This window comes from Magnolia sinica, chromosome 15, assembly GCF_029962835.1.
Source record: "Magnolia sinica isolate HGM2019 chromosome 15, MsV1, whole genome shotgun sequence".
Taxonomy (NCBI): Eukaryota; Viridiplantae; Streptophyta; class Magnoliopsida; order Magnoliales; family Magnoliaceae; genus Magnolia; species Magnolia sinica.
In genome coordinates this window covers 60529032-60550374 of record NC_080587.1, presented here as the reverse complement: position 1 = coordinate 60550374, position 21343 = coordinate 60529032, and the positions used below count along the sequence as shown (strand labels likewise).

The window sequence follows — 21343 nt, the reverse complement described above, 5'->3', positions numbered from 1 at the left end:
CAACGGTGGAAATCATTATTTCCACCGTTTCCCATGGTATGGTCCACTTGAGATTTGTATAAGCTTAAATTTTGGGCTCAACACCTAAAATGAGAGGGAAAAACAGATGGAAGGTGTGGATAAACCACATAAATTCACAGTGGGCCCAACTGAGTTTACTCAGTACGATAAGAGCGTACTGAGTAACTTAGTACGCAATCCGATTTCTGTGAATTCCATGTGATTCTATACTCTCAAAAAACGTGGGACCCATTGTGATGAATATTTCATATCCATGCCGTCCATCTATTCCACAAGCTCATTTTAGGCATTGGTAAAAAAATTAGGCAATTCCAAAGCTCAAGTGGACCACACCACATGAAATAGTGATTCTAATGGACCTCAATCGTTGAAAGCTAAAACCTTCCTAGGGCCCACAATGATGTTTATTTGTCATCCAACTTGTTCATAAGGTCATAGAGGCATGGAAAAAGGGAAAACATAAAAATCAACTTGATCCAAAACTTTTGTGGCCCCCAAGATGCCATTATCGGGAGGTATTCAATTCCCACTATTTATTGTGATGTGGTTCACTTGAGCTTTGGATCTGCCTCATTTTTGGGCTATGCCCTAATATAAACTGGCAGAACGGATGAACGACATGGATATGACATATATCATGGTGGCCCCCAGAGTTTTTGTGCTCAAAATATTTTCTTGCCTCCGTTTTGCACGAAACTAGTAGATCTGTCAATGTCAACTTTGGAATAAGAGCTATAATTACAAGTAATTATGACTATTTTACAATGTGTTTACAATGTAATTTGAAAATCAAATAGGCCTTAATTAGCTGCAATTCATGAAGTTGATTCGAAATAGTTGGGATTAGACTATGGTGGTGGGTGGGTCAAGATGGGAGTTCACATTTATATAATATTGATCATTACAATATACTCTTAAAGTACAATATTATTATTTTAAATGCTTCCACCAACATGTCCATGAATCTGGCTTCTATAAGTTGCCATGTCCATTACCCTATAACCATGTCTGGCACCCCGTACACATGCCAGACACCACTATCAGTTAGAAGACAATAGTTGTGGGGATCTCTTAGCTCACTTGAATATAGAATAGAACATACTAAAGATTACTGGTAAAAGCACTTTCTTCTTTCTTTCTCTGTGTAATAAAAATATGTAGCAAAGGCAATCTTCTAACCAATAATAAACTCTCCCACTTAGGGTTGTCAATGGGCCAGGCTCAAGCTAGGCAAAATCAAAATTTTGAATGGGTCCGTCCATCAAGCCCAGCCCGAACAGTTCAAAATTAGGGCCGATGCCAACCCCAGGCCCAGCCGGTTGACAGCCCTACTCCCACCACTACATGCTTGGAACACACAACAACTTCAAATAAATAAATAAACAATGGTAAAAAATCTCAAATTAAAGAATGCATTATAAAGAAACATGGTAAAATGTTCAAATCACACCTTCAACTTGTCAAAACGTGCCATGATTCTTTCCTCTGTCTTCCTCTGCTTCAATGCCCACATTTCATCTTCACGAAATTTTCTTATGGCATGGTCCATAATCCACTTCTCTGAGGTGGCATATTTTGGAGGAGAGACTGGCACATCTTTGGAAACTGACCTGTCTACCTCTTCTTGCTCTGCAGATTTGTCTGCTACGGTAACTAAGTTCCCATATTTTACAGTGTCATTGAAAGTGACGTTCCTGAACCCATCAAAAGTAAATTGCTTTTGAATATTAGAAACCCTCTGACCATCTGACCCAGGAGTATCAGCATCATTAGAGATTGTCGATCCAGAAGCAGCTGAAGGATTCTCTGCCTGACCAACATGTGTGGAAAATGTGTTGACATCCCTCGGAGGTTTCATCATATGCTTGAAGTAACCAAGTTCAACATCTTTCCTCATAATGGGTGTAATCTGCTCTTTTACTCTGTCATTCTCTTTAAGACCTTGCGCCTTGTTAAAAGGATTATCTACTTTTGGGGATACATGTTCATGCATAGAGATAGCAGGTGTGAATGTTTCCTTTACAGCATTACTGGGAGCACCAATTCCTGCCAAACTAGTTATCTCAGGCTCCAGCTGATTGCCTATTCCCGGAACAGAGGAACTGGCTTGGTTCCCCCAGCCTACTTGCTGATGGCCATGCTGATAATCATCCTTTTCGTAATGACTCTCAGATGAAGTTCTTGCACCACTTATGGAAGAGTCAGGCTCCACTGGCATAGATGCCACTGCCTGTGAAACATTAGCTTCCTGGGTCTGCTTCTCCGCCTCAGCTTTTCTTTTTGCAGCTGTAAGTCGTTTTCCTTCAGATGCTGGAGCTTTTTTTCCTTTTTTCTTTGTTGTCTCTTTGCTTTTTGAGGAGGCATCTGTCACCATTAGACTTCCTCCAGATGAAGAACCTGTAGGGGTTCCAGTGACTGACATCTCCTTCTCAGCTTCCATAACATCATTTGGCCTTCCTGACAAACCAGCGATCTCGTGACTGTTACCAGGCTCTTTTAAAGATATCTCTCTATGATCATTCGGTCCTTCACGATTTCCATCTGTAATTCCACCAATCATTGAACAAATCATTCATCAAGTGACAGTTGAGATTTTACTTCACCAGTTGCGCAGAACAATAGATACGGGGAAAAAATAGCATCAATAATGAGATGTACACTTGCCTTCTTTAGGGTAGCTTTCTCCGAGTGCAATGTCAAGATGCAGCTTCCTAGGTGACATTTGGTTTCTGCATATAAAAGAGGAGCCAAAGGTAAGCATTGGAGATGATCATACTGCTGCATTTTTTTTATAGCTTGCATGCCTATAGTAAGAAAATATACAATCTTAGATCAAGCATTTGCTTTGCCAACAAACTTTGCAAAGTAGCCCACCATTTGGTGGCCCAAATCATTAATATGTTGGGCCCCAAGGTCCATTTGGATGATCCTAACCTTCCAATAGGGCCCCATTAATATGGACCTTGTTTGTAATTGTCCATTTTCATCAGATTGCTTAAAATTGGGGAGACATTGGGGCATGGCCCATAGAATATAGGGCACACTGGATGAATGGCTTTAGGACCTTAGGTTACACACAGTGAACTCCATCTGCACATTGCTGAGTCAAACAAGTGCTGTTTCTTTCAACTGAGCATTGCGTAATACCTCACATAGAACATGCTCATTTATGATGTAGAGAAGGGCACTAGAAATACGTGACATGCCTGAAAGCTAGAAAGACAAGGCACTGAGCCCTGAGCTGTCTCAAATGATGTTCCTTAAAGGGAAAGCGCGGAGAGGCAGAAACCTGAGAAATAGAACTTCCTGTACTGTTAGGAGTTACACTTCTTCGTGGATTCATTTCTACATTACCGCTTGAGTCAACAGATGTATCTTTTTGGAGGGCCTCTGACTTAGTTTTAGCAACAGAATCTTGATCCCCACTGCCAATTATCTCACTTTTCCCAGAAACATTTGCATTGCTTAGTGGTCCCAGAGTTCCACTCCCCTGTTTACAAATGTCCATAGTTTAAAAAGGCAAAAAGATGCAAATAATGTACAAATGATGTAACCAAAGAGCAAGAAGTAAAATGGCAGCATAAGACATGCAGGCCCCTACCACAACAATGAGAAAAAAGTAAAACCAACCCTATAAGGAGTCACGTGACAACCACAACTTTAGTTTATGTGGAAAAAACAATGTCTAAGAGAAACATCCCTAATGACAAGGTCCATAGAGTCGACAAACGAAAACTGTATGAATACCAGAATAACGAAATCAAATTTGGTACATCAAGGTGTCCATTAAAGGTTTTCTTTTTCCTTCCAGAATTACATCAATCAAGGTGTGCCATAATGGCCGTTATGATGTAACAGTAATGGTGCCAACTGTTACACATTATGGGGTCATAATGGCCGTAGTGGTCATTATGGAAAAAATGACCCTTAACGGCCCATTATATATATTTTTTTTTCAGTTTTTTCCCCAAAAAATAAATAAATAGAGAGAGAGAGAGAGAGAGAGAGAGAGAGAGAGAGCATAACAACCGTTATGGCCTGTATCGTAACGGTAACAGTGGTGGCCGTTACGGCCACCATTGCCGTTACAGAGTACCCTGACATCAATAACAACATAGAAGACAGACAAAAATGTGAACCTGTTATGATGACATAACCTGGTAATATAGCAAGCAAAATTTAAACATGAAAGAGACTCCAGAAGAAAAAAGGGGGGGAAAACAAAAGTGCACAGAAAGATGTAAAAGGTCAGGTGCAAAAATGAGACACTTCATTATGGGTCAAGTGGCAGCAAATAACAGTAGCAACACAAAAGGGAAAGGAGCTAAAATACCCAGAAGCAAGCAGCAGCAATGCCCAGTTAACACTAAACAGCAGTCGTCCAAGCATCATGAAACAAATGTAAAAGAGAAGACAAGGTACCTGAAATATCTTGTGTGTATTGACTCCTGTATGAGAAACACCTGCATGCTCTAAGACGTTTCCAGTAGATAGAGATGCCATAGATTCTGTGTCAGCAGAGGATGAAGACCCCACTTTCGTTTGATTCCATACACTGTGTTTGGATGGTAATGAACCTCCTTTCTGTAGCCCAAAAGCACCATGAGCAGAAGAAATATCTGCTTCCTTGTTTGGATCCCTTGATAAATATGCTTTATCCACTGACCTTTCAAGGGAACTAGGATTACTCTCTTGCATCAGCTTCCCCTTCTTTGCGTTGAATCTAGTAACGGGAGTATTCACTTGCTGGAGATTGTCAGGATGCATCGCCACAGAAGGCTCTGCCTTCTTTCTCTTAGCACCAGCTTTTTTATTGTCCTTTTGCAGTACCTGCTTGCCAAGTTCAGTTGTATCATGCCTTTCCTGTGAGTTTGTGGACCGTGAACCATCCATTCCCAGACTGGTTGGACTTTCATGCTCGGATGATTTAGCATTTCTTTGAGATAAGGGTCCTGGATGAACACCACGTCCCGTGCTTTCCATGATAAATGGCCCAGCGGGTGGCCTGTTCGAAATAATCGCCTCATGGTTGGCTTTGTCATTCTCGATTGAAGTTGCTTTAGAATCTTTCAACAACCCGACTCCCTGGCTCGAACCGCCGTGCTCATCTTCCTTTGTCTTGCCACTTGATGCAGCATTCCATCCACTAACAGGACCACCTTTAAGTGGCATGTCAATGCCCCCTAGAGGCAATGAATTGTCGGGTGCATCATTGTCAGACCTTACATGGCCGAGATCCCCAAGCTGAGATCCACCAGCTAAAGGGAGACGGGATGGCTTCAAAGTATTAATATCAAGACCATTCTGACTGACAACAGTTTCCATGGCCCTGATAAGGAGAAAATCATGTTAAGATTGGCAGTTGAAGTTATAAGAAAATAACAACTACCATAGTTTTCTTTTTCTTTTTCTTTTTCCAATCTAGAAAAACTCGCAGATAAAACCTGATGTGGCCAAGCAACAATATGAGACCAGACAATCTTTTAGAAAACCCTGCCAGTAAATGTTTCGTTGATTTATCCAAGCCAAGCTAGGAAATCGGAAGACTGATTCCAAGCCGGATAAGAATATCTGGCCAATGGTTAGTGTCAAATGATTTGCAATGACTTGAAGATACAACTGACAACAGTTTCCAATGAGAAAAATAGAAGAACTATGCAGATTCCATGTGATTATTTCAAACGGTGCATAAGTACTCTCATATATCTCAGGAACTAATCTAGGGATTGAAGTTGTAAAACAAAGCCAGGATGCCCAGGCACGGATGCAGAGACAGGAATAGTGTGCAGGGTGGCACTCACACATTCTGGAATCCAGGACCCAGATACAGATACAGATATTCCATCCATAACATGCTATTCATATTCCATTTTATTATGTTACTAGAGAGTTTTGATGCCATGGCCCGTGGTAATTATTTTAGTTATATCAAATTATCATTTTAGTCCATCATGTACTAATTCCTTGCTATTGGTAAACATAAAATATTCAAGAGTAAGATTCTATATGGTAGTATGGCACTCTTACTTTTATTAGACTATGAAAATGCTTAGGAGATCAGGCAAAAAAGGAAACTGGAACCATAGTTTCTGGAAAGCCCGCTTTAAAATACCTAGTTCATTGCTTCCTGTTCTGTGCATTAGTTTCATGCACTTGTGCAACTATTATAACAAATGTTATAATAATAATAATCCCCCGCTTGTTAGATGGGCTGGTAGAGAGAGTGTAGTGTGTGTGAGTGATCCACAGTTCAATCCTGGCTACCGCTACATTTCAAAAAAAAAAATTTGTAAAATGACATGCATCTTGTATCTATTTCTCACATCATTTACCACATCCGTTTCTCCAACTAGCGACTATTCCTCAAACCATATGATATGATTCAGCTACATCAAACAAGTATGAATCAAGCAACTATTCCTAGAATTATAGGATATGGTAAGCTATATCCAACAGCTGTCTAATATTAGCATCGTTCCCACAACAGATCCATATTGGTGGGTTAAGGTTACCTGGAACGCGGGAAACTCTGCTACGTGCTATGGGAATGGAAATGCACTAAGCTGATTCCTCCAATAAATGTTAAGGTAGGGGCAGGATCATGTGTACCTCGAATACATACACCAAGTATATGCAATATAGTTTTATGTAAGAATTCATATGTAGATTATATCCGATATAATGAATGTTATTATTATAAATCCTACATGCATAGTATTGTATTATATGCACGTTATGGCATCACTGAAAGTATAAATCTCTACATTCTAATCTAAATATACATTATAACTTAAATACTTATCAATAATAAGAGCATAGAACAAAACTTTTGGGTTGGTAAAAATAGCAATCCAGATCGCAGATGACCCATAAATCGAATTGCATGATTCAGAATGGAATAAGTAGGGAGTTAACCATTTAGGTAACATTGATACAAGCATCTAGGAATCCAAGAAAATGAGCAGAAAATAGAAGGGTCAACCAACCAATAACTGAAACGAGCACTGTATGATACAAGACATTTCCCGGAATAAAAATGCAAGCAAATGAAAATCTCTACAAATTGGGGTCGAGAAGGCATTTGTCTCTCTGAAAATGAGCAGTGTCCCTCTGAATGATAGAGAAGGCCAGAGAAGAAGTTTTTAAAGGGGATTCTTGGGTGAACCACAACAATTTTCAGGTAGCCTAAGAACAATCTTCAGATAAAATTTTCTTTTGCGGCGCAGACAGATGTGCTATCTCAAACATGATAAAGGTAGTGAGATGTTTCAAAGCGATTTCAGGAGAACATAAACGTTCAAAAAGGCAAATCTAAGGTGATTTTTTGGGGAAGGGTTCAGTTGGCAGAGGCTTTTGGACATATGCCCAAGCAGCTTCATCCACATACCTTGGCCTTCTTTATGCATGGGTAGGCCAAGTAAACACCTTAAGGACGTTGTTACCAAAAAGGCAGAGAGGTAATTATTGGCCTAGAGGAGCAGATAGGAAAGTGCAGATAGAAGATGCTTATTGCAGTTGACAGCATCTGCCGCTTTATTGTCTACTCCTGCACAATGCTTCAAATGACAGATGAACTCATGGATGACTTGATGTAGATCAAGGTATTCAAAAAACAGTTATGCAACAGTAACAGTGGTAAACACTACACGTTATGGAGCTGTAATGGCCTTTACAGAAAAAATGACCCGTAACAGCCTCGTTATGGTCCATTACAGGGCCGAAATGGGGTTTTTTTTTAACAAAAGAAAAAAGAAATCTTGTAATGGCCAGCTGTTGGCCCATATCATAACAGTAACAGCAGTGAACGTTATAGCCACCATTACCGTTATGGAATACCTTGATGTAAATGCTCCATTTAGCATGCAGCACAGTCAACTTCTTCAGGGTGTTCAATTACTGTAGAGCTTCATGGTCGGTCAGAAACTCAGAATATCGCACAAACTGTCAATGAATGAGAATCTCACCATTGATGACTACAGAACTCCATAAAATTCAACATCGCAAGTAGAATACTTTTCCACATGCCTTTGAGCTTCCCAATGAAGAAGGCAACAGGATGTCCTTCCTTACTGAGAACACCACCAATGCATTCATGAGACCATCACATTTAACTTCGAACATTTTCTTGAAGTTTATAAGTCAGTGAACAGATACTTCTGTCATCTTGACATTTATTTCCTCAAAAGGCATTGGTCGCTGACATCCATAATATGAGTCATAATCATAATAAAGTTCCGATTAAACATAGCTAAAAACCATGAACGCTGCTGCATTCCTCGTGTATGTTTGTCGGTATAGGCTAATCAATAATTACTTGCACATTGCACGTTCATTGGGTCAGCCTTAAGACCTTCTAAACAGCACAGCTTGCTACCTCAGGGCCTGAACTGAGTTCCAAACATCTAGTCAAGAGCAACAATCAGATATTCCACAGTTACTTTGTCTCGACCACTTCCAAGGATGATTTGCATTGAAGAAAATACCACGGCAAGCTAACAACTGGCCTCCTATATTTTCTAGAGTTTTCAACTACTGTTTTTCTTCCCCTACAACAGTAGGAATGCACCACATATGTCTTGCACGTTCTTCAGCTGCAGTATAGTCAAGGTGTTTCACTGGGCAAAGGCAATCAGACCTAGGTCCATTGCCGAGGCCAAAGTGGCTTAGGTTATATGGGAGTAGGAGATTGCCCAGAATTATGGGCATATGACAGTCCAACTAGGGGATGGCCTAGTGGCCTAGACATGACCAGCGCCACGCAACCATCCATGAACTAACACGAAGAGCACCTCCCTCATGCTTTTCAAAACCCATTTCTCAAATTTCAAAAGAGAAAAATGAGTTAATGCCGTTTCCTCACCCTTCCAAGCCCAATAAAGAATCATACAAGCAAGAGCAGTCAAGAATATTGTTTTGTTAGTTTTAGTCATTGTTGCCAAATGACATATGCAACCCAAGTATGTTGTGCCCAATATACGATTGCACAAACACATATGCCATGCACAGCCCCCAAAATAAAAATTTTAAAAATAAAGGAAAAATCGAAAAAAACATTAAAAAAAAAAATTAGAAACTATGGAAAAATACCACAAGTGTAGGTAATTGTTCATTATAGTTTTATTTATTACATCTATTAGGCTATTAGACTATAACAAGTCAACTAACAAGTACTAAAATGAATGCACATGCTCAAAAATGTGAAAGAGATAAAAAACAACATAGAAATTTTATCGATGTGATTTTGAACAAAGATAATTTAAACTATAAATTTTATTGATATGATTTTGATAGGAGATTACGCCATTGCATACTGAGTATGTGATGGCGAAATCGCATGCTTATCGCATATGCGAACACATATTTCTGGATGCAACCACAAAGTGTCCAAGGTGTCCCAAATCGGTTACATATCGGCCATAATGGCCGATACGTAACAGCAACGGTGGTTACCGTTGCGCGATACAGGGCTAAAACAGCGAGGTCCAGAAAAAATGAACTGCAATGGCCGCCGATACATAATAGTAACGGCAGTTACCATTACGCGATACGGGGCTAAAATGGTGAGGTCTAGAAAAAATGAACCGCAACGGCCGTTACGATCCCCACAACAGTCATTACACACTATAACCTTAAAAGAAAATGAAAAAGAACAAAGAAAAAAATGTACCCGATTATTTATTCTTCTTCTTCATCTACTGCTTCGAGGTTGTTGCAGTGCTGCTACAGGGCTGTTGTGGCTGCTGCAGCAGCTTCTTCTGCTTCTTCGTTCTTCTTTCTTCCCTATGGTGCGACCTCTCAGAGAGAGAGAGAGAGAGAGAGAGAGAGAGAGAGAGAATGGACGGTTTGGCTGTTTTTTAAATACTCTGCGATGTACGCCGCTTAGTGCACATGCACTGTTTTGGTGCATGGGGCCGAGCTTGATTTATGTGTTGTACATCCATGCCATCCATCAGTTTTATTGGTTCATTTTAGGCCATGGTCCCTAAAATCAAGGTATCCCGTATCAGTATCGGTTGGCGTAACGGTGCCCTCCGATACCAATACGGATACGAGGGCGTAACGGCCCGTAACAGTGCAAATTTTTTTTGCCAAAAAAATATGAAAAAATATGAATTAAATCCAAAATATTCTAAACATTCCAAATATGCATTCATTTATAAATTGGAACATGTTTATGTTGGTGTAACGGCCCACTCTTTGGTGAGAAGTTGTATCGAACTGTCTGATGAATTTATGAACTAGACAACCTGGATTTGACTGCAAAACTCATATATTTAATTTTTTAACTATCTACTATCAATGATAGATATATTAGAATTAATGTAATATGAAAATATCTTACATGTGTAGGTGTTTGCAATTATTTTTCATAATTCATAAAAAAAATATAAAATGACAATAATAATCTGTAAAATAAACATTAACATGTTCTACTATGATTAATACATCATATTCTACCATTAAAACATCAAAACATTCAATAAAAAATAATTTTTCGAATTTTTTTAAAAAAAAAAGAGCCAAAAATAGTGCATAAATAGAAAAAAATTATAAAAAAAATATATAAAATGATAACAACAATTTGTAAAATGGACATTAATATCTTCTATTATGATTAACACATCATATTCTACCATTAAAATAGCAAAACATTGAATAAAAAGTATAAATACCTATTTTTGAGGAATTTCTGGAAAATGGCCCACAGTGCTTCGAATCAAGAAAATTCTTAATATAAGTTATTTTTATTTGTAATATCAAGCTAAGAGTGGTCGAAAATAGCAATAGAATGATTTAGGAAGAGTTTAGAAGAAAAAGTGAAAAAACAGACCTTAAAAAGCAAAAAAAATGGCCATTTTTTTACCGTTACGAGACAGTAACGGCCGTTACGGCTACAAAATCGGGAAGGGTGACCGTTACGGCACCGTATCGCGCAACGGCCACGGCCGTTACCGATACGTATCGGCCGATATGCCCATATCGTAACGGATACGGGACACCCTGCCTAAAATGAAGCATATCCAAATCTCAAGTGGACCGCATAGTAGTGATTGAATGCCCACAATTAAAAACTTCCTAGGGCCCATTGTAATGTTTTTATGCCATCTTCCTAGGGCCCACTATAATGTTTATATGCCATCAAACCTATTGATAAGGTCACATAGACTTGGATGAAGGGAAAACACAAATAACAGCTTGATCCAAAAATCTTTTCGTCCCAAGAAGTTTTTAATGGTGGGAATTCAATCCATACTGTGCGGTCTACCTGAGATTTGGATCTGCCTCATTTTTTGGACCATGCCCCAAAATGAGTTGGCATAAAGGATGGATGGCATGGATATACAACAAATGAGTCAAGGTGGGCCCCACATTCAAGGCATCACTCACTAATTTACTATTGTCCACCTGAGATTTAGATCTGCCTGATTTTTGGGATTGTGTCAAGATGGTCCCCACATTCAAGGCATCGCTCATATCGACTAACTTCATACTATTACCTTTCAATGGACACTGAAAGGTACGAGTATGAAGTTAGTCGATATGATCAAACCAAGGAGACACTGTTATTGCACTGATTTGTGCACCTTGTTGTCAATCATATGCGCCTGTGTGTTAGGGAGTCGGTTAAGCCTTCGGAAGGTGAAGACCGAAGACACATGAAGACTGAAGCATCAAGAAAGTGAAGAACAGGCATATGAGGTGCCTTGGTGACCCTAATCTTGACCCAAAACAACCCTTGAGCCTGTAGATGATCATAACCTTAATAGGTAAACCTTGTTGATCATCTCGTAGCCTTAGAAGCTTAATTGGAACATGATAAGTAAGGTCATGATAAATAAGGCTAGAAAATGTGCGAAGCTACTATGAAATTATATGCCCAAAACAACAGTTTTCAAGTGGTCCTCGATCTCATCGATAGGCTGTCAATGGGACTTGATGGAACGAAGGACCACTCAATTCGATTGAAAAATCAATCTAGCAACCCAACAGATAAATTGCTGAATTTTCTCGATGGGATCGACGGACTGTTCAATCATATCTAAGGACCTTCAATCCCATCGAAGAGCCTTTCGATCAGATCGATAAAGCTGTTAACTAGCCGTTTTATAACCGTTGCAAATCGGTTTCTTATAAAAGGGCATTCGGTTCTTGGACAAAAGGAGATTCCTCACTCATATCCCACATCCCTTGCCACTAAATCCATGAGATCTAAGTCATATTCCTTGTAATTCATCACTTGAAAGAGGATTACAACCTCAATGAAGAAGATGAACTTGATCTCCACCTTGTTCTAAAGATTAGACTTGAACCCATAGTAAAATCAGTATCTATATCCTCTAGAACACCCATCTAGGTGAATCCCCTAGGAATTACAACATTCACGTGAGTTGTAGGAGATTCACCCAGCCTATCATCACCTTGGTCACCTCAATGAAGCATCGCATGCAAAGTGTTTAATCTTGGAGCTAAAGCATTGGCAAAGAATCAGCATCAACGATCAGGAGAGCATTTGAGGAGCGGATTCAAGCATGGGCGTATCAACGGGGCTCAATTTGACAAGTGTCATATATGAGTCCATACTTTCTTTCTGTGTGCAGGATTGAGGTTAAGAGTTTGTGAGCCAAACTCGATATGACCTAGGCTCTTGTGTACGACCTAAGCTCGTGTAAGGCCAAAATCATCGGACATTGGTGTATACGTGTTAGTCTCTGTGGAAGCCTCCGTCGAAAGTGAACGTAGGTCCTTGGACTAGGACCGAGGTTATTAGTTAGCTAATAGAAAAATAACTATAGTCTTTCACGGGAGCCTCTGGCGCGAGTGTACACTAGGTTCTTGTGTAGGACTATAAAGGTTAGAGGTGAACCTGATTTAAAACCTCTGATAGTGAATACTAGTACACTTAGAAAGAGTACGTCCGCCGGGAGTGGAGTAGGGAAATCAAACCACTATACATGCTTGTGATTGAGATTGTCATTTGAGCACTTTTCAAATTATGCTTATGTGATTGTCGAACAAGGTGCACAAATCAATGCACTAACAATCTCACCATTTGTCAGTTACATGATAGAAACCTAACTTAGACAATGTCATGATATATACCAATGGCATATCAAAGTGTCCCGTATTGGTATCGGTTGGCGTAACGGTGACCTCTAAAACCGATACGGATACGGGGGCGTAACGGTGATACGGTGGTGTAACGGCCCGTAACGGCGCAAAATTTTTTTTGCCAAAAAAATATAAAAAAATATGAATTAAATCCGGAATATTCTAAGCATTCCAAATATGTATTCATTTATAAATTGGAACATGTTTATGGTCGTGTAACGGTCCACTCTTTGGTGAGAAGTTGTATCGGCCTGTCTAATGAATTTATGAACTAGATAACCTGAATTTGACTACAAAATTCATATATTTAATTTTCTAACTATCCACTATCAATGATAGATATATTAGAATGAATGTAATATGAAAATATCTTACATTTAGGTGTTTGCAATTATTTTTGAGGGCCAAAATTCATGCGTAAATAGAAAAAAATATAAAAATATATATAAAATGGCACCCCAAATATGTAAAATGCACATTAACATGTTCTACTATGATTAACACATCATATGGCATCATTAAAACAGCAAAAGAATCATTAAAAAATGATTTTTTGAATTTTCAAAAAAAGGGCCGAAATAAATGCGTAAATAGAAAAAAAATATAAAAAAAAATATAAAATGGCACCCCAAATATGTAAAATGCACATTAACATATTCTACTATGATTAACACATCATATGGCATCATTAAAACAGCAAAAGAATCATTGAAAAATGATTTTTCGAATTTTCAAAAAAAGGGCCGAAATAAATGCGTAAATAGAAAAAAATATAAAATGGCACCCCAAATCTGTAAAATGCATATTAACATGTTCTACTATGATTAACACATCATATGGCATCATTAAAACAGCAAAAGAATCATAAAAAAATGATTTTTTGAATTTTCAAAAAAAGGGCCAAAATAAATGCGTAAATAGAAAAAAATATATAAAATGGCACCCCAAATCTATAAAATGCACATTAACATGTTCTAATATGATTAACACATCATATGACATCATTAAAACATCAAAAGAATCATTAAAAAATGATTTTTCGAATTTTCAAAAAAAGGGCCAAAATAAATGCGTAAATAGAAAAAAATATTTAAAAAATATAAAATGGCACCCCAAATCTGTAAAATGCACATTAACATGTTCTACTATGATTAACACATCAAATGGCATGATTAAAACAGCAAAACAACCATTAAAATTTGATTTTTCGAATTTTAAAAAAAGGGGCCAAAATTCATGCGTAAATAGAAAAAAATATTAAAAAATTATTAAATAGCACCCCAAATCTGTAAAATGCACATTAACATGTTCTACTATGATTAACACATCATATGACATGATTAAAACAGAAAAACATATTAAAAAAAGTATAAATACTTATTTTTGACGAATTTCTGAAAAATGGCCCACCGAGCTTTGATTCAAAAAAATCTGTAACATAATGTATTTTTATCTCAAATACCTAGCCGAGGTTGGTCGAAATTAGTAGTAGAAGGAGTGAGAAACAGTTTGGAAGCAAGAGGTTTCAAAAAAACAGCAAAAACAGAACTAAAAATGAAAAAAAAAAAAGTTACCATTACGGGGCCGTATCGGCCAATACGGGTACAAAATCGGGTATCGGCCAATACGACCCCGAAACGCGTAACGGTTCCCACCGTTACCGTTACGTATCGGCCGTAACGGCCAATACGTAACCGTTTTGGCACACCTTGATCCAAACAACTATAAATATTACATGTCAAATTACAAATGATTTATAACTCGATACAAACAATACATGTAACACTTGCATTGCTCCCCCTATTTTCATCAATCCCTGAAACATAGCTTACGTTCAAGAAACCAAGTGAAAGGAGCCAAAACTAGAGAAATTGATGAATATAAACTTAAAAATATATGGAAGGACAATAATACAAATGTAGAGATAGTGGTAGATAAAATTATAAACATCAAAAGAGTAAGTGATAGGATTTTATTAATAAAACTTGTGTTATGAGAGGAGATAATCATGTTATTAGTGCATATGTGCCACAAGTAGGGTTAGATGATGAATCAAGAGACAATTCCAAGAGGCTATGGATGGACTAATGAAAGGAATTTCAAACAGAGAGGATATTTGTAAGGAGAGACTTAAATGATCAAGTAGGAAAAGAGAGTAGAGGATATGAATGAGGACATGGAGGATATGGTTTTGGGAGAAAAAAATGAGATGGGGGATACCATCCTTCATTTTGCTATCGCATATACAATCTAGCTCTAGCAAACATGTACTTTAAAAAGAGAGATGAATACTTAATTACTTTTAAGATAATATACAAGCCAAATAGATTTCTTTGTGAAATGATAAATATGCAAGGACTGCAAGGTTATACCTAGAGTTGTACGCGAACCGAGTTAGCTCAGTTAACTCGCTCGACTCAACTCGAAAAAGTTCGATTTGACTCGGTTCGAAACTGAGTTCGAGCCAAGTCAAGCTGATTTTTGGAGCTCAAAAAAATTTCGAGCCAAGTTCGAGCTTGTCCAAGCTCGAATCGACTCGGATCGAACTTCAACTCGAATCGAACTCAAATCAAATCAGTTCGGTGACTCGATTATTTTGATATTGACGTTGCTCACCAAGTGTTTGATGAAATGACTCAACGAAGTGTTGTTTCGGGTGCATACATTCTCCACTGGATCGACTGGTGGCGAGGAAGGTATGGATACGAAACAAATCACTATAAAAAAAAAAAAAAAAAAACTTTACATTATAAAACTACCCTCATATTTTGATTTTGATGCTACTTATAGAGTGTTTGATGAAATACCTGTAAACAGTGTTTTAAATATCGACGATATCAGCCAATATATCCCACGACATTTCTTGTATCTCACCTGTGTGATACGAAACACACAAATAGTGGGATATATCCCACATGTTCATTTTAGTGAGCATTTTTTTTTCCGATCATTTTTTTCTATAAATCATGTTAAACAAGTGTCAAATTGTTACAAATCCATGTTTTTTCATGTTTTGCATGAAAAATCATGGATTGGGAGCTTCAATTTTGAGATTTGGAGGAGAATGACCAAGTAGTGGAAATTTAAAAAATTAAAAATTAAAATTTTTCCAATTTCTCGCAAATCGGTTGCAATCTTTGTGTCCAAACATAAAATCAAACATGTATGTAACCTGATTTAATGATTCTTATTTTGCTTTTGAATGTATTGCTTGTGTTTCCCTACGTCTTCTTACATTTATAAATTATATGAATAAACTTTGAATATACTTGTATCAATTTAGTTAGACGACACAGAGATTCGGACCCCATATAAAGAAAACCTATCATGCGCACTTGTTTTTTGTATTGTTTTAATTTGTAAGTATGTATTGATGTCTTTTTAACAATCATTAAAATTGCATTGAAAAAATCGACCAATTTCCAATGTTTCCCCATGTTTCCAACAACAGTGATACATTACACGATACAACCGATATATCCCATGCGATAATCGATACGTATCCGTATCCCAAGGGTGCAATACGTAACGCGATACCGATATTTAGAACACTACCTATAAACTATTGCTGTTGTTTTACATAAAGTGAGAAATTGAAGGTGCACTCCATGTGTTTGAGAAAATGTTGCACAGGCTCAAACTCAGCTTGAACTGGCCCAAGTTGTTGACCGAACCAAGTCGAGCTGGCTAGTCAGGCTCGAGCCGAGTTCGAGTTGGGGTCAGCTACTAGCCGACCCGAGTCGAGCTGTGCCAAGCTCAACTCGGTTCAACTCATGTACAGCTCTAGTTATACCACTTGAGAGTTTGATTGTTCAACATAAGTTAATGATTATAGATATTTACATTTAGAGATGCAAGAAAGGGAGTCAATTGTCCTAGACTATTGATGGAGAAATATAAGGAGAGGAAGAAGGATCTCTAGATGTTCATTATTGACTTAGAAAAAGCTTAAGATAAGGGCCCTAGAGAGTCAATCCAGTGGGTGTTGGGAAAGGAGTTTCAAGAGGATATATTGACATAATAAAAGATGTGTATATGCGAAAGTAGTAATAAATGTGAAAACCACTAGTGGAAAGACAAGTGAATTCCCAATTACTGCAGGCTTGCACTAGTGGTCGACATTGAACCCGTACCTTCTCGCATTGAACCCGTACCTTCTCACATTGAGGCATTTGTAGGAACAGATCCCATGGTGTGTGCAGTTACAAATGGCATACTTTTGATTGACAAGATGAGGGAGGGCGTAAATACAAAGCTAGATTTATGGAGAAGTGCTTTAGGCCTAAAGGATTTAAAATTATCTGAAATAAAACAAAGTATATGGGGTGCAATTTTAGCAACAATAGGAGTTGGAACGAGGAATTAGTTAAGATAGCTAGCCAAGAAGCTTCCCAAAATTACTACTTTCGATATCGTTGGTTGATAATTCATGAGAATGGAGAGACTGGGAAGGATGTTGCCCAGATATTTCAAGCGGGGTGGAAGAAATGGAGATGTGCCTGAGTTTTATGTGATAGTCATGTACCACTCAAACAAAAAAGGAAATTTTATAGGATGGTAATGAGACCAGCCATGCTTTATCGGACAAAATGGTGGGTAGTTGAGGAACAACATGTCCATCAGATGAGTGTAGATAAAATGAGGATGTTGAGACGGATGAGTGGCAAGACAAGCATAAAAGTAGAAATGAATGCATTGGAGGGAACTTAGGATTAACATCAATAGGTAATAAGATTAAGAAATGCGGACTTAAATGGTTTCGTCGTGTGCAACAAAGACCAAGAACTATGACGGTCAGGAGGAGTTGGTACAAGTTGAAGGCTCTAAAAGGACAAGCATAAGGCCCAAAAGGACGGTGGTGGAGGTAGAACAAAAAGATTTGATGACCTATGGTAGTAAAGTTATGGCCCTTTAAAGCAAAATGGTAAGGATTCATGTAGCCGACCCAAATTAGTTGGGATAAGGCTTAGATGATGATGACAATGACGACAATGGCGACGATGATGATGAAAGGGAGTAAAATTAATAAGTTTTCTAAAAACGAGGTAGTGGAATTTGAAATGAGAGAAAACAATGTTAGTCAGAAACAGTGTTCGAAATATCAGTATAGAATTACGTATCGGATCCTTGGGATACAGATATGTATCGGCTATCACATGGGATATATCGTTTGTATCAGGTAATTTATTGCGCTTTTTGTGAAACATGGGGAAACATTGGGAAAATAGTTGAATTTTTCAATGAAACTTTAGGGATTGTTATATATAAAAAAAAAAAAAATTAAAAAAAAGACCTTAATGCACACTTTTAAATCATAACATCTCAAAAAAGAAGTGCACATTATAGGTTTCCTTTGTATAAGGTCCTAAGCTATGTGTTGTTTGACTGAACTAATGCAACTATGTTCAAATTGAATGCATAACATTTAGTGTGTATGTGATAATCATTTCATCAAACACACTAAATACTTCGAAACTAGTCTCAATTGACAGCTGGTTGAATGAAAATTTAAAAAATAATAATAATATTTTATTAATTTTTAATTAAAATGATTTTTATTTTTCGAAAATTGACAAGGACTTAACAAATCAATAGATCAGCCCTCATACATGCTTGATTTTTATTTTTCTAAAATTGATAAGGACTTGACAAATCAATAAATCAGCCCTCATACATGCTTGATTTCGTGCTTGGAGTGGAACATTGCAAGCAATTTGGGAGAAATTTGGGAATTTTCAAATTTTCCCCAATTTTCCCCAAATCGAACTACCTACACTCAAAATTCGAAATTAGAGTGTATGCAGTGTTTTAAATATCGAGGATATCGGCCGATATATCCCATGATATTTCTTGTATCCCACATGTATGATACGAAACACACAAGTAGTGAGATATATCCCACATGTTCGATCTGGTGAGCATTTTTTATTTTTGATCCTTTTTTTCTGTAAATCATGTTAAATCAGTGTCGAATTGTTACAAATCCATGTTTTTTCATGTTTTCCATGAAAAATCATGGATTGGGAGCTACGATTTTGAGATTTGGATGAGAAGGACCGAGTTGCGGAAATTTTAAATAAATAAATCCCAATTTCTCACAAATCAGTTGCAATCTTTGTGTCCAAACATAAAATCAAACATGTATGTAACCTGATTTAGTGATTCTTCTTTTGCTTTTGAATGTATTGCTTGTGTTTCCACACGTCTTCTTACATTTATAAATTATATGAATAAACTTTGAATATACTCGAATCAATTCAGTTAGACAACACATAGATTAGGACCCCATACAAAGAAAACCTATTATGTGCACTTGTTTTTTGTAATGTTTTGATTTGTAAGTGTATTGATGTCTTTTTTAACAATCATTGAAATTTTCGACCAATTTCCAATGTTTCCCTGTGTTTCCAACAACAATGATACATTATGCGATACAACTGATATATCCCATGCGATAACCAATGTGTATCCATATCCCAAGGGTGCGATACGTAGTGCGATACCGTTATTTCGAACATTGAGCGTATGTGATGATCATTTCATCAAATACTCCTAATACTTTGAAATTAGTCTCAATTGACAGCTTGTTGAAGGAAAATTTTGAAAAAAAAAACACAGAGAGAACATGAAGAACCAATGGATATCGAAATCAAAGCTCCAACTCCATGATTTTTCATGCAAAACAAGAAGATCCAATGGATTTGAAACTGATTTAACATAATTTCAAAAAAAAAAAAGATCAGAAATTGAAAATGCTCACTAGATCAAACATATGGGATAAATCGTCACTATCTGTGTGTTTTGTATCACACAAGTGGTATACAAGATATATCGTGGGATATATCGGCCGATATCGTCAATATTTAAAACATTGGAAAAAATAAATAAACTAATAGAAGGAAACTGGAATATCGAGGAAGAAGGAAATGTCATGTAAAATGAGATGGTTGAACATATAGGAAAGTGGCAAAAGATGTTTTAGGAGTATATGGAGGGAAAAGCCGCTCATATGAGGAAACTTGGTGGAATCATGATGTCCAAAAAGCTATTAACAAGAAACATTCATGTTTCAAAGCCTGACAAGGGACTAAAAATTATGGAAATTTTGAACAATATAGAAACGTTAAAAAAGATTGCTTAGTGAGGCTAAACTTAAGTCTTATAATGATCTCTACAATAGATTGGGGACTAGAGAAGGAGAAAAAGATGTCTTCAAATCTGCAAACATGAGAGAAAGGAAATTAGGGACATGGATCACATTAGATATATTAAGAGTGATGATCAAAGGATGCAAGTTAAGGACAATGAGATCAATGAAATGTGGAGAAGCTATTTGCAGAATTTGTTAGATGACAACCACTCTGAGAGCATAGGGATAAAAGGAACGATAAACTCAAATGACGTCAGAGACCACAAATATTTTCATAGGATTGTGACATGAAGTGAAAGAAGCTTTGAGAAAGATGAAAATAGGAAAGGTGATCAGACCAACAATAGACGTTTTGAAGTGCATGGGAGATACTGGGTTATTATGGTTGACAAAGTTGTTCAACAAAATTGTAAGATAATAAAAACCGCCAAACAAATTAAGAAAGTACCGGTACTTGTTCATAAGAATAAAGGGGACAGATTAAATTTATGAGCCATATTATAAAACTCTAGGAGAGTGATCGAGCAAGGAATGAGGCATGAGACAAATATATCATAAAATCAATTTAGTTTTATGCCACGGAAGTTTACCATTGAAGTTATTTTCCTACCAAGACAATAATTGATAAAGAAATATAGGGAAAGGAGGAATGATGTCCACGTGGTCTTTGTTGAGTTAGTGAAAGCATATGATAGGGTAACTAGAGAGTTAATCTGGTGAGTGTTGAGAAAGGAGTTTCAAGATGAAATATTAACATGATTAAGAATATATATATATATATATATATATATATATATATATATATATATATATATATATATATATATATATATATATATTAAGTGGTAACAAATGTGAGGACCACTAGTGGAGAGACATGTGAGTTCCCAATTATTGTAGGCTTGCACCAAGGGCCGGCATTGATCACATCCCTTTTTCGCATTGATTATAGACAAGTTAACAAGACATTTGCAAAAAGAGATGCCATGTTGTACGTTGTTTGAAGATGGCATAGTTTTGATTGACAAGACTAGGAGGGCGTAAACACAGAGTTATGAAGGG

At 37.2% G+C, this 21343-nt stretch overlaps 1 protein-coding gene across 1 annotated transcript in view; it reads right to left on the bottom strand.

Annotated features, from left to right (window-relative positions):
- LOC131226952 (chromatin structure-remodeling complex protein SYD-like) overlaps positions 1-21343 on the bottom strand; it is a 126368-nt gene that overhangs the window by 85232 nt on the left and 19793 nt on the right. Inside the window, exons 4-7 of the mRNA XM_058222644.1 lie at positions 4444-5350; positions 3228-3511; positions 2686-2750; positions 1472-2562 (exon numbers count right to left, since the gene is read on the bottom strand). Of these exons, the coding sequence (XP_058078627.1) occupies positions 1472-2562; positions 2686-2750; positions 3228-3511; positions 4444-5350 (2347 nt within the window). The remainder of the gene's footprint in view (positions 1-1471; positions 2563-2685; positions 2751-3227; positions 3512-4443; positions 5351-21343) is intronic.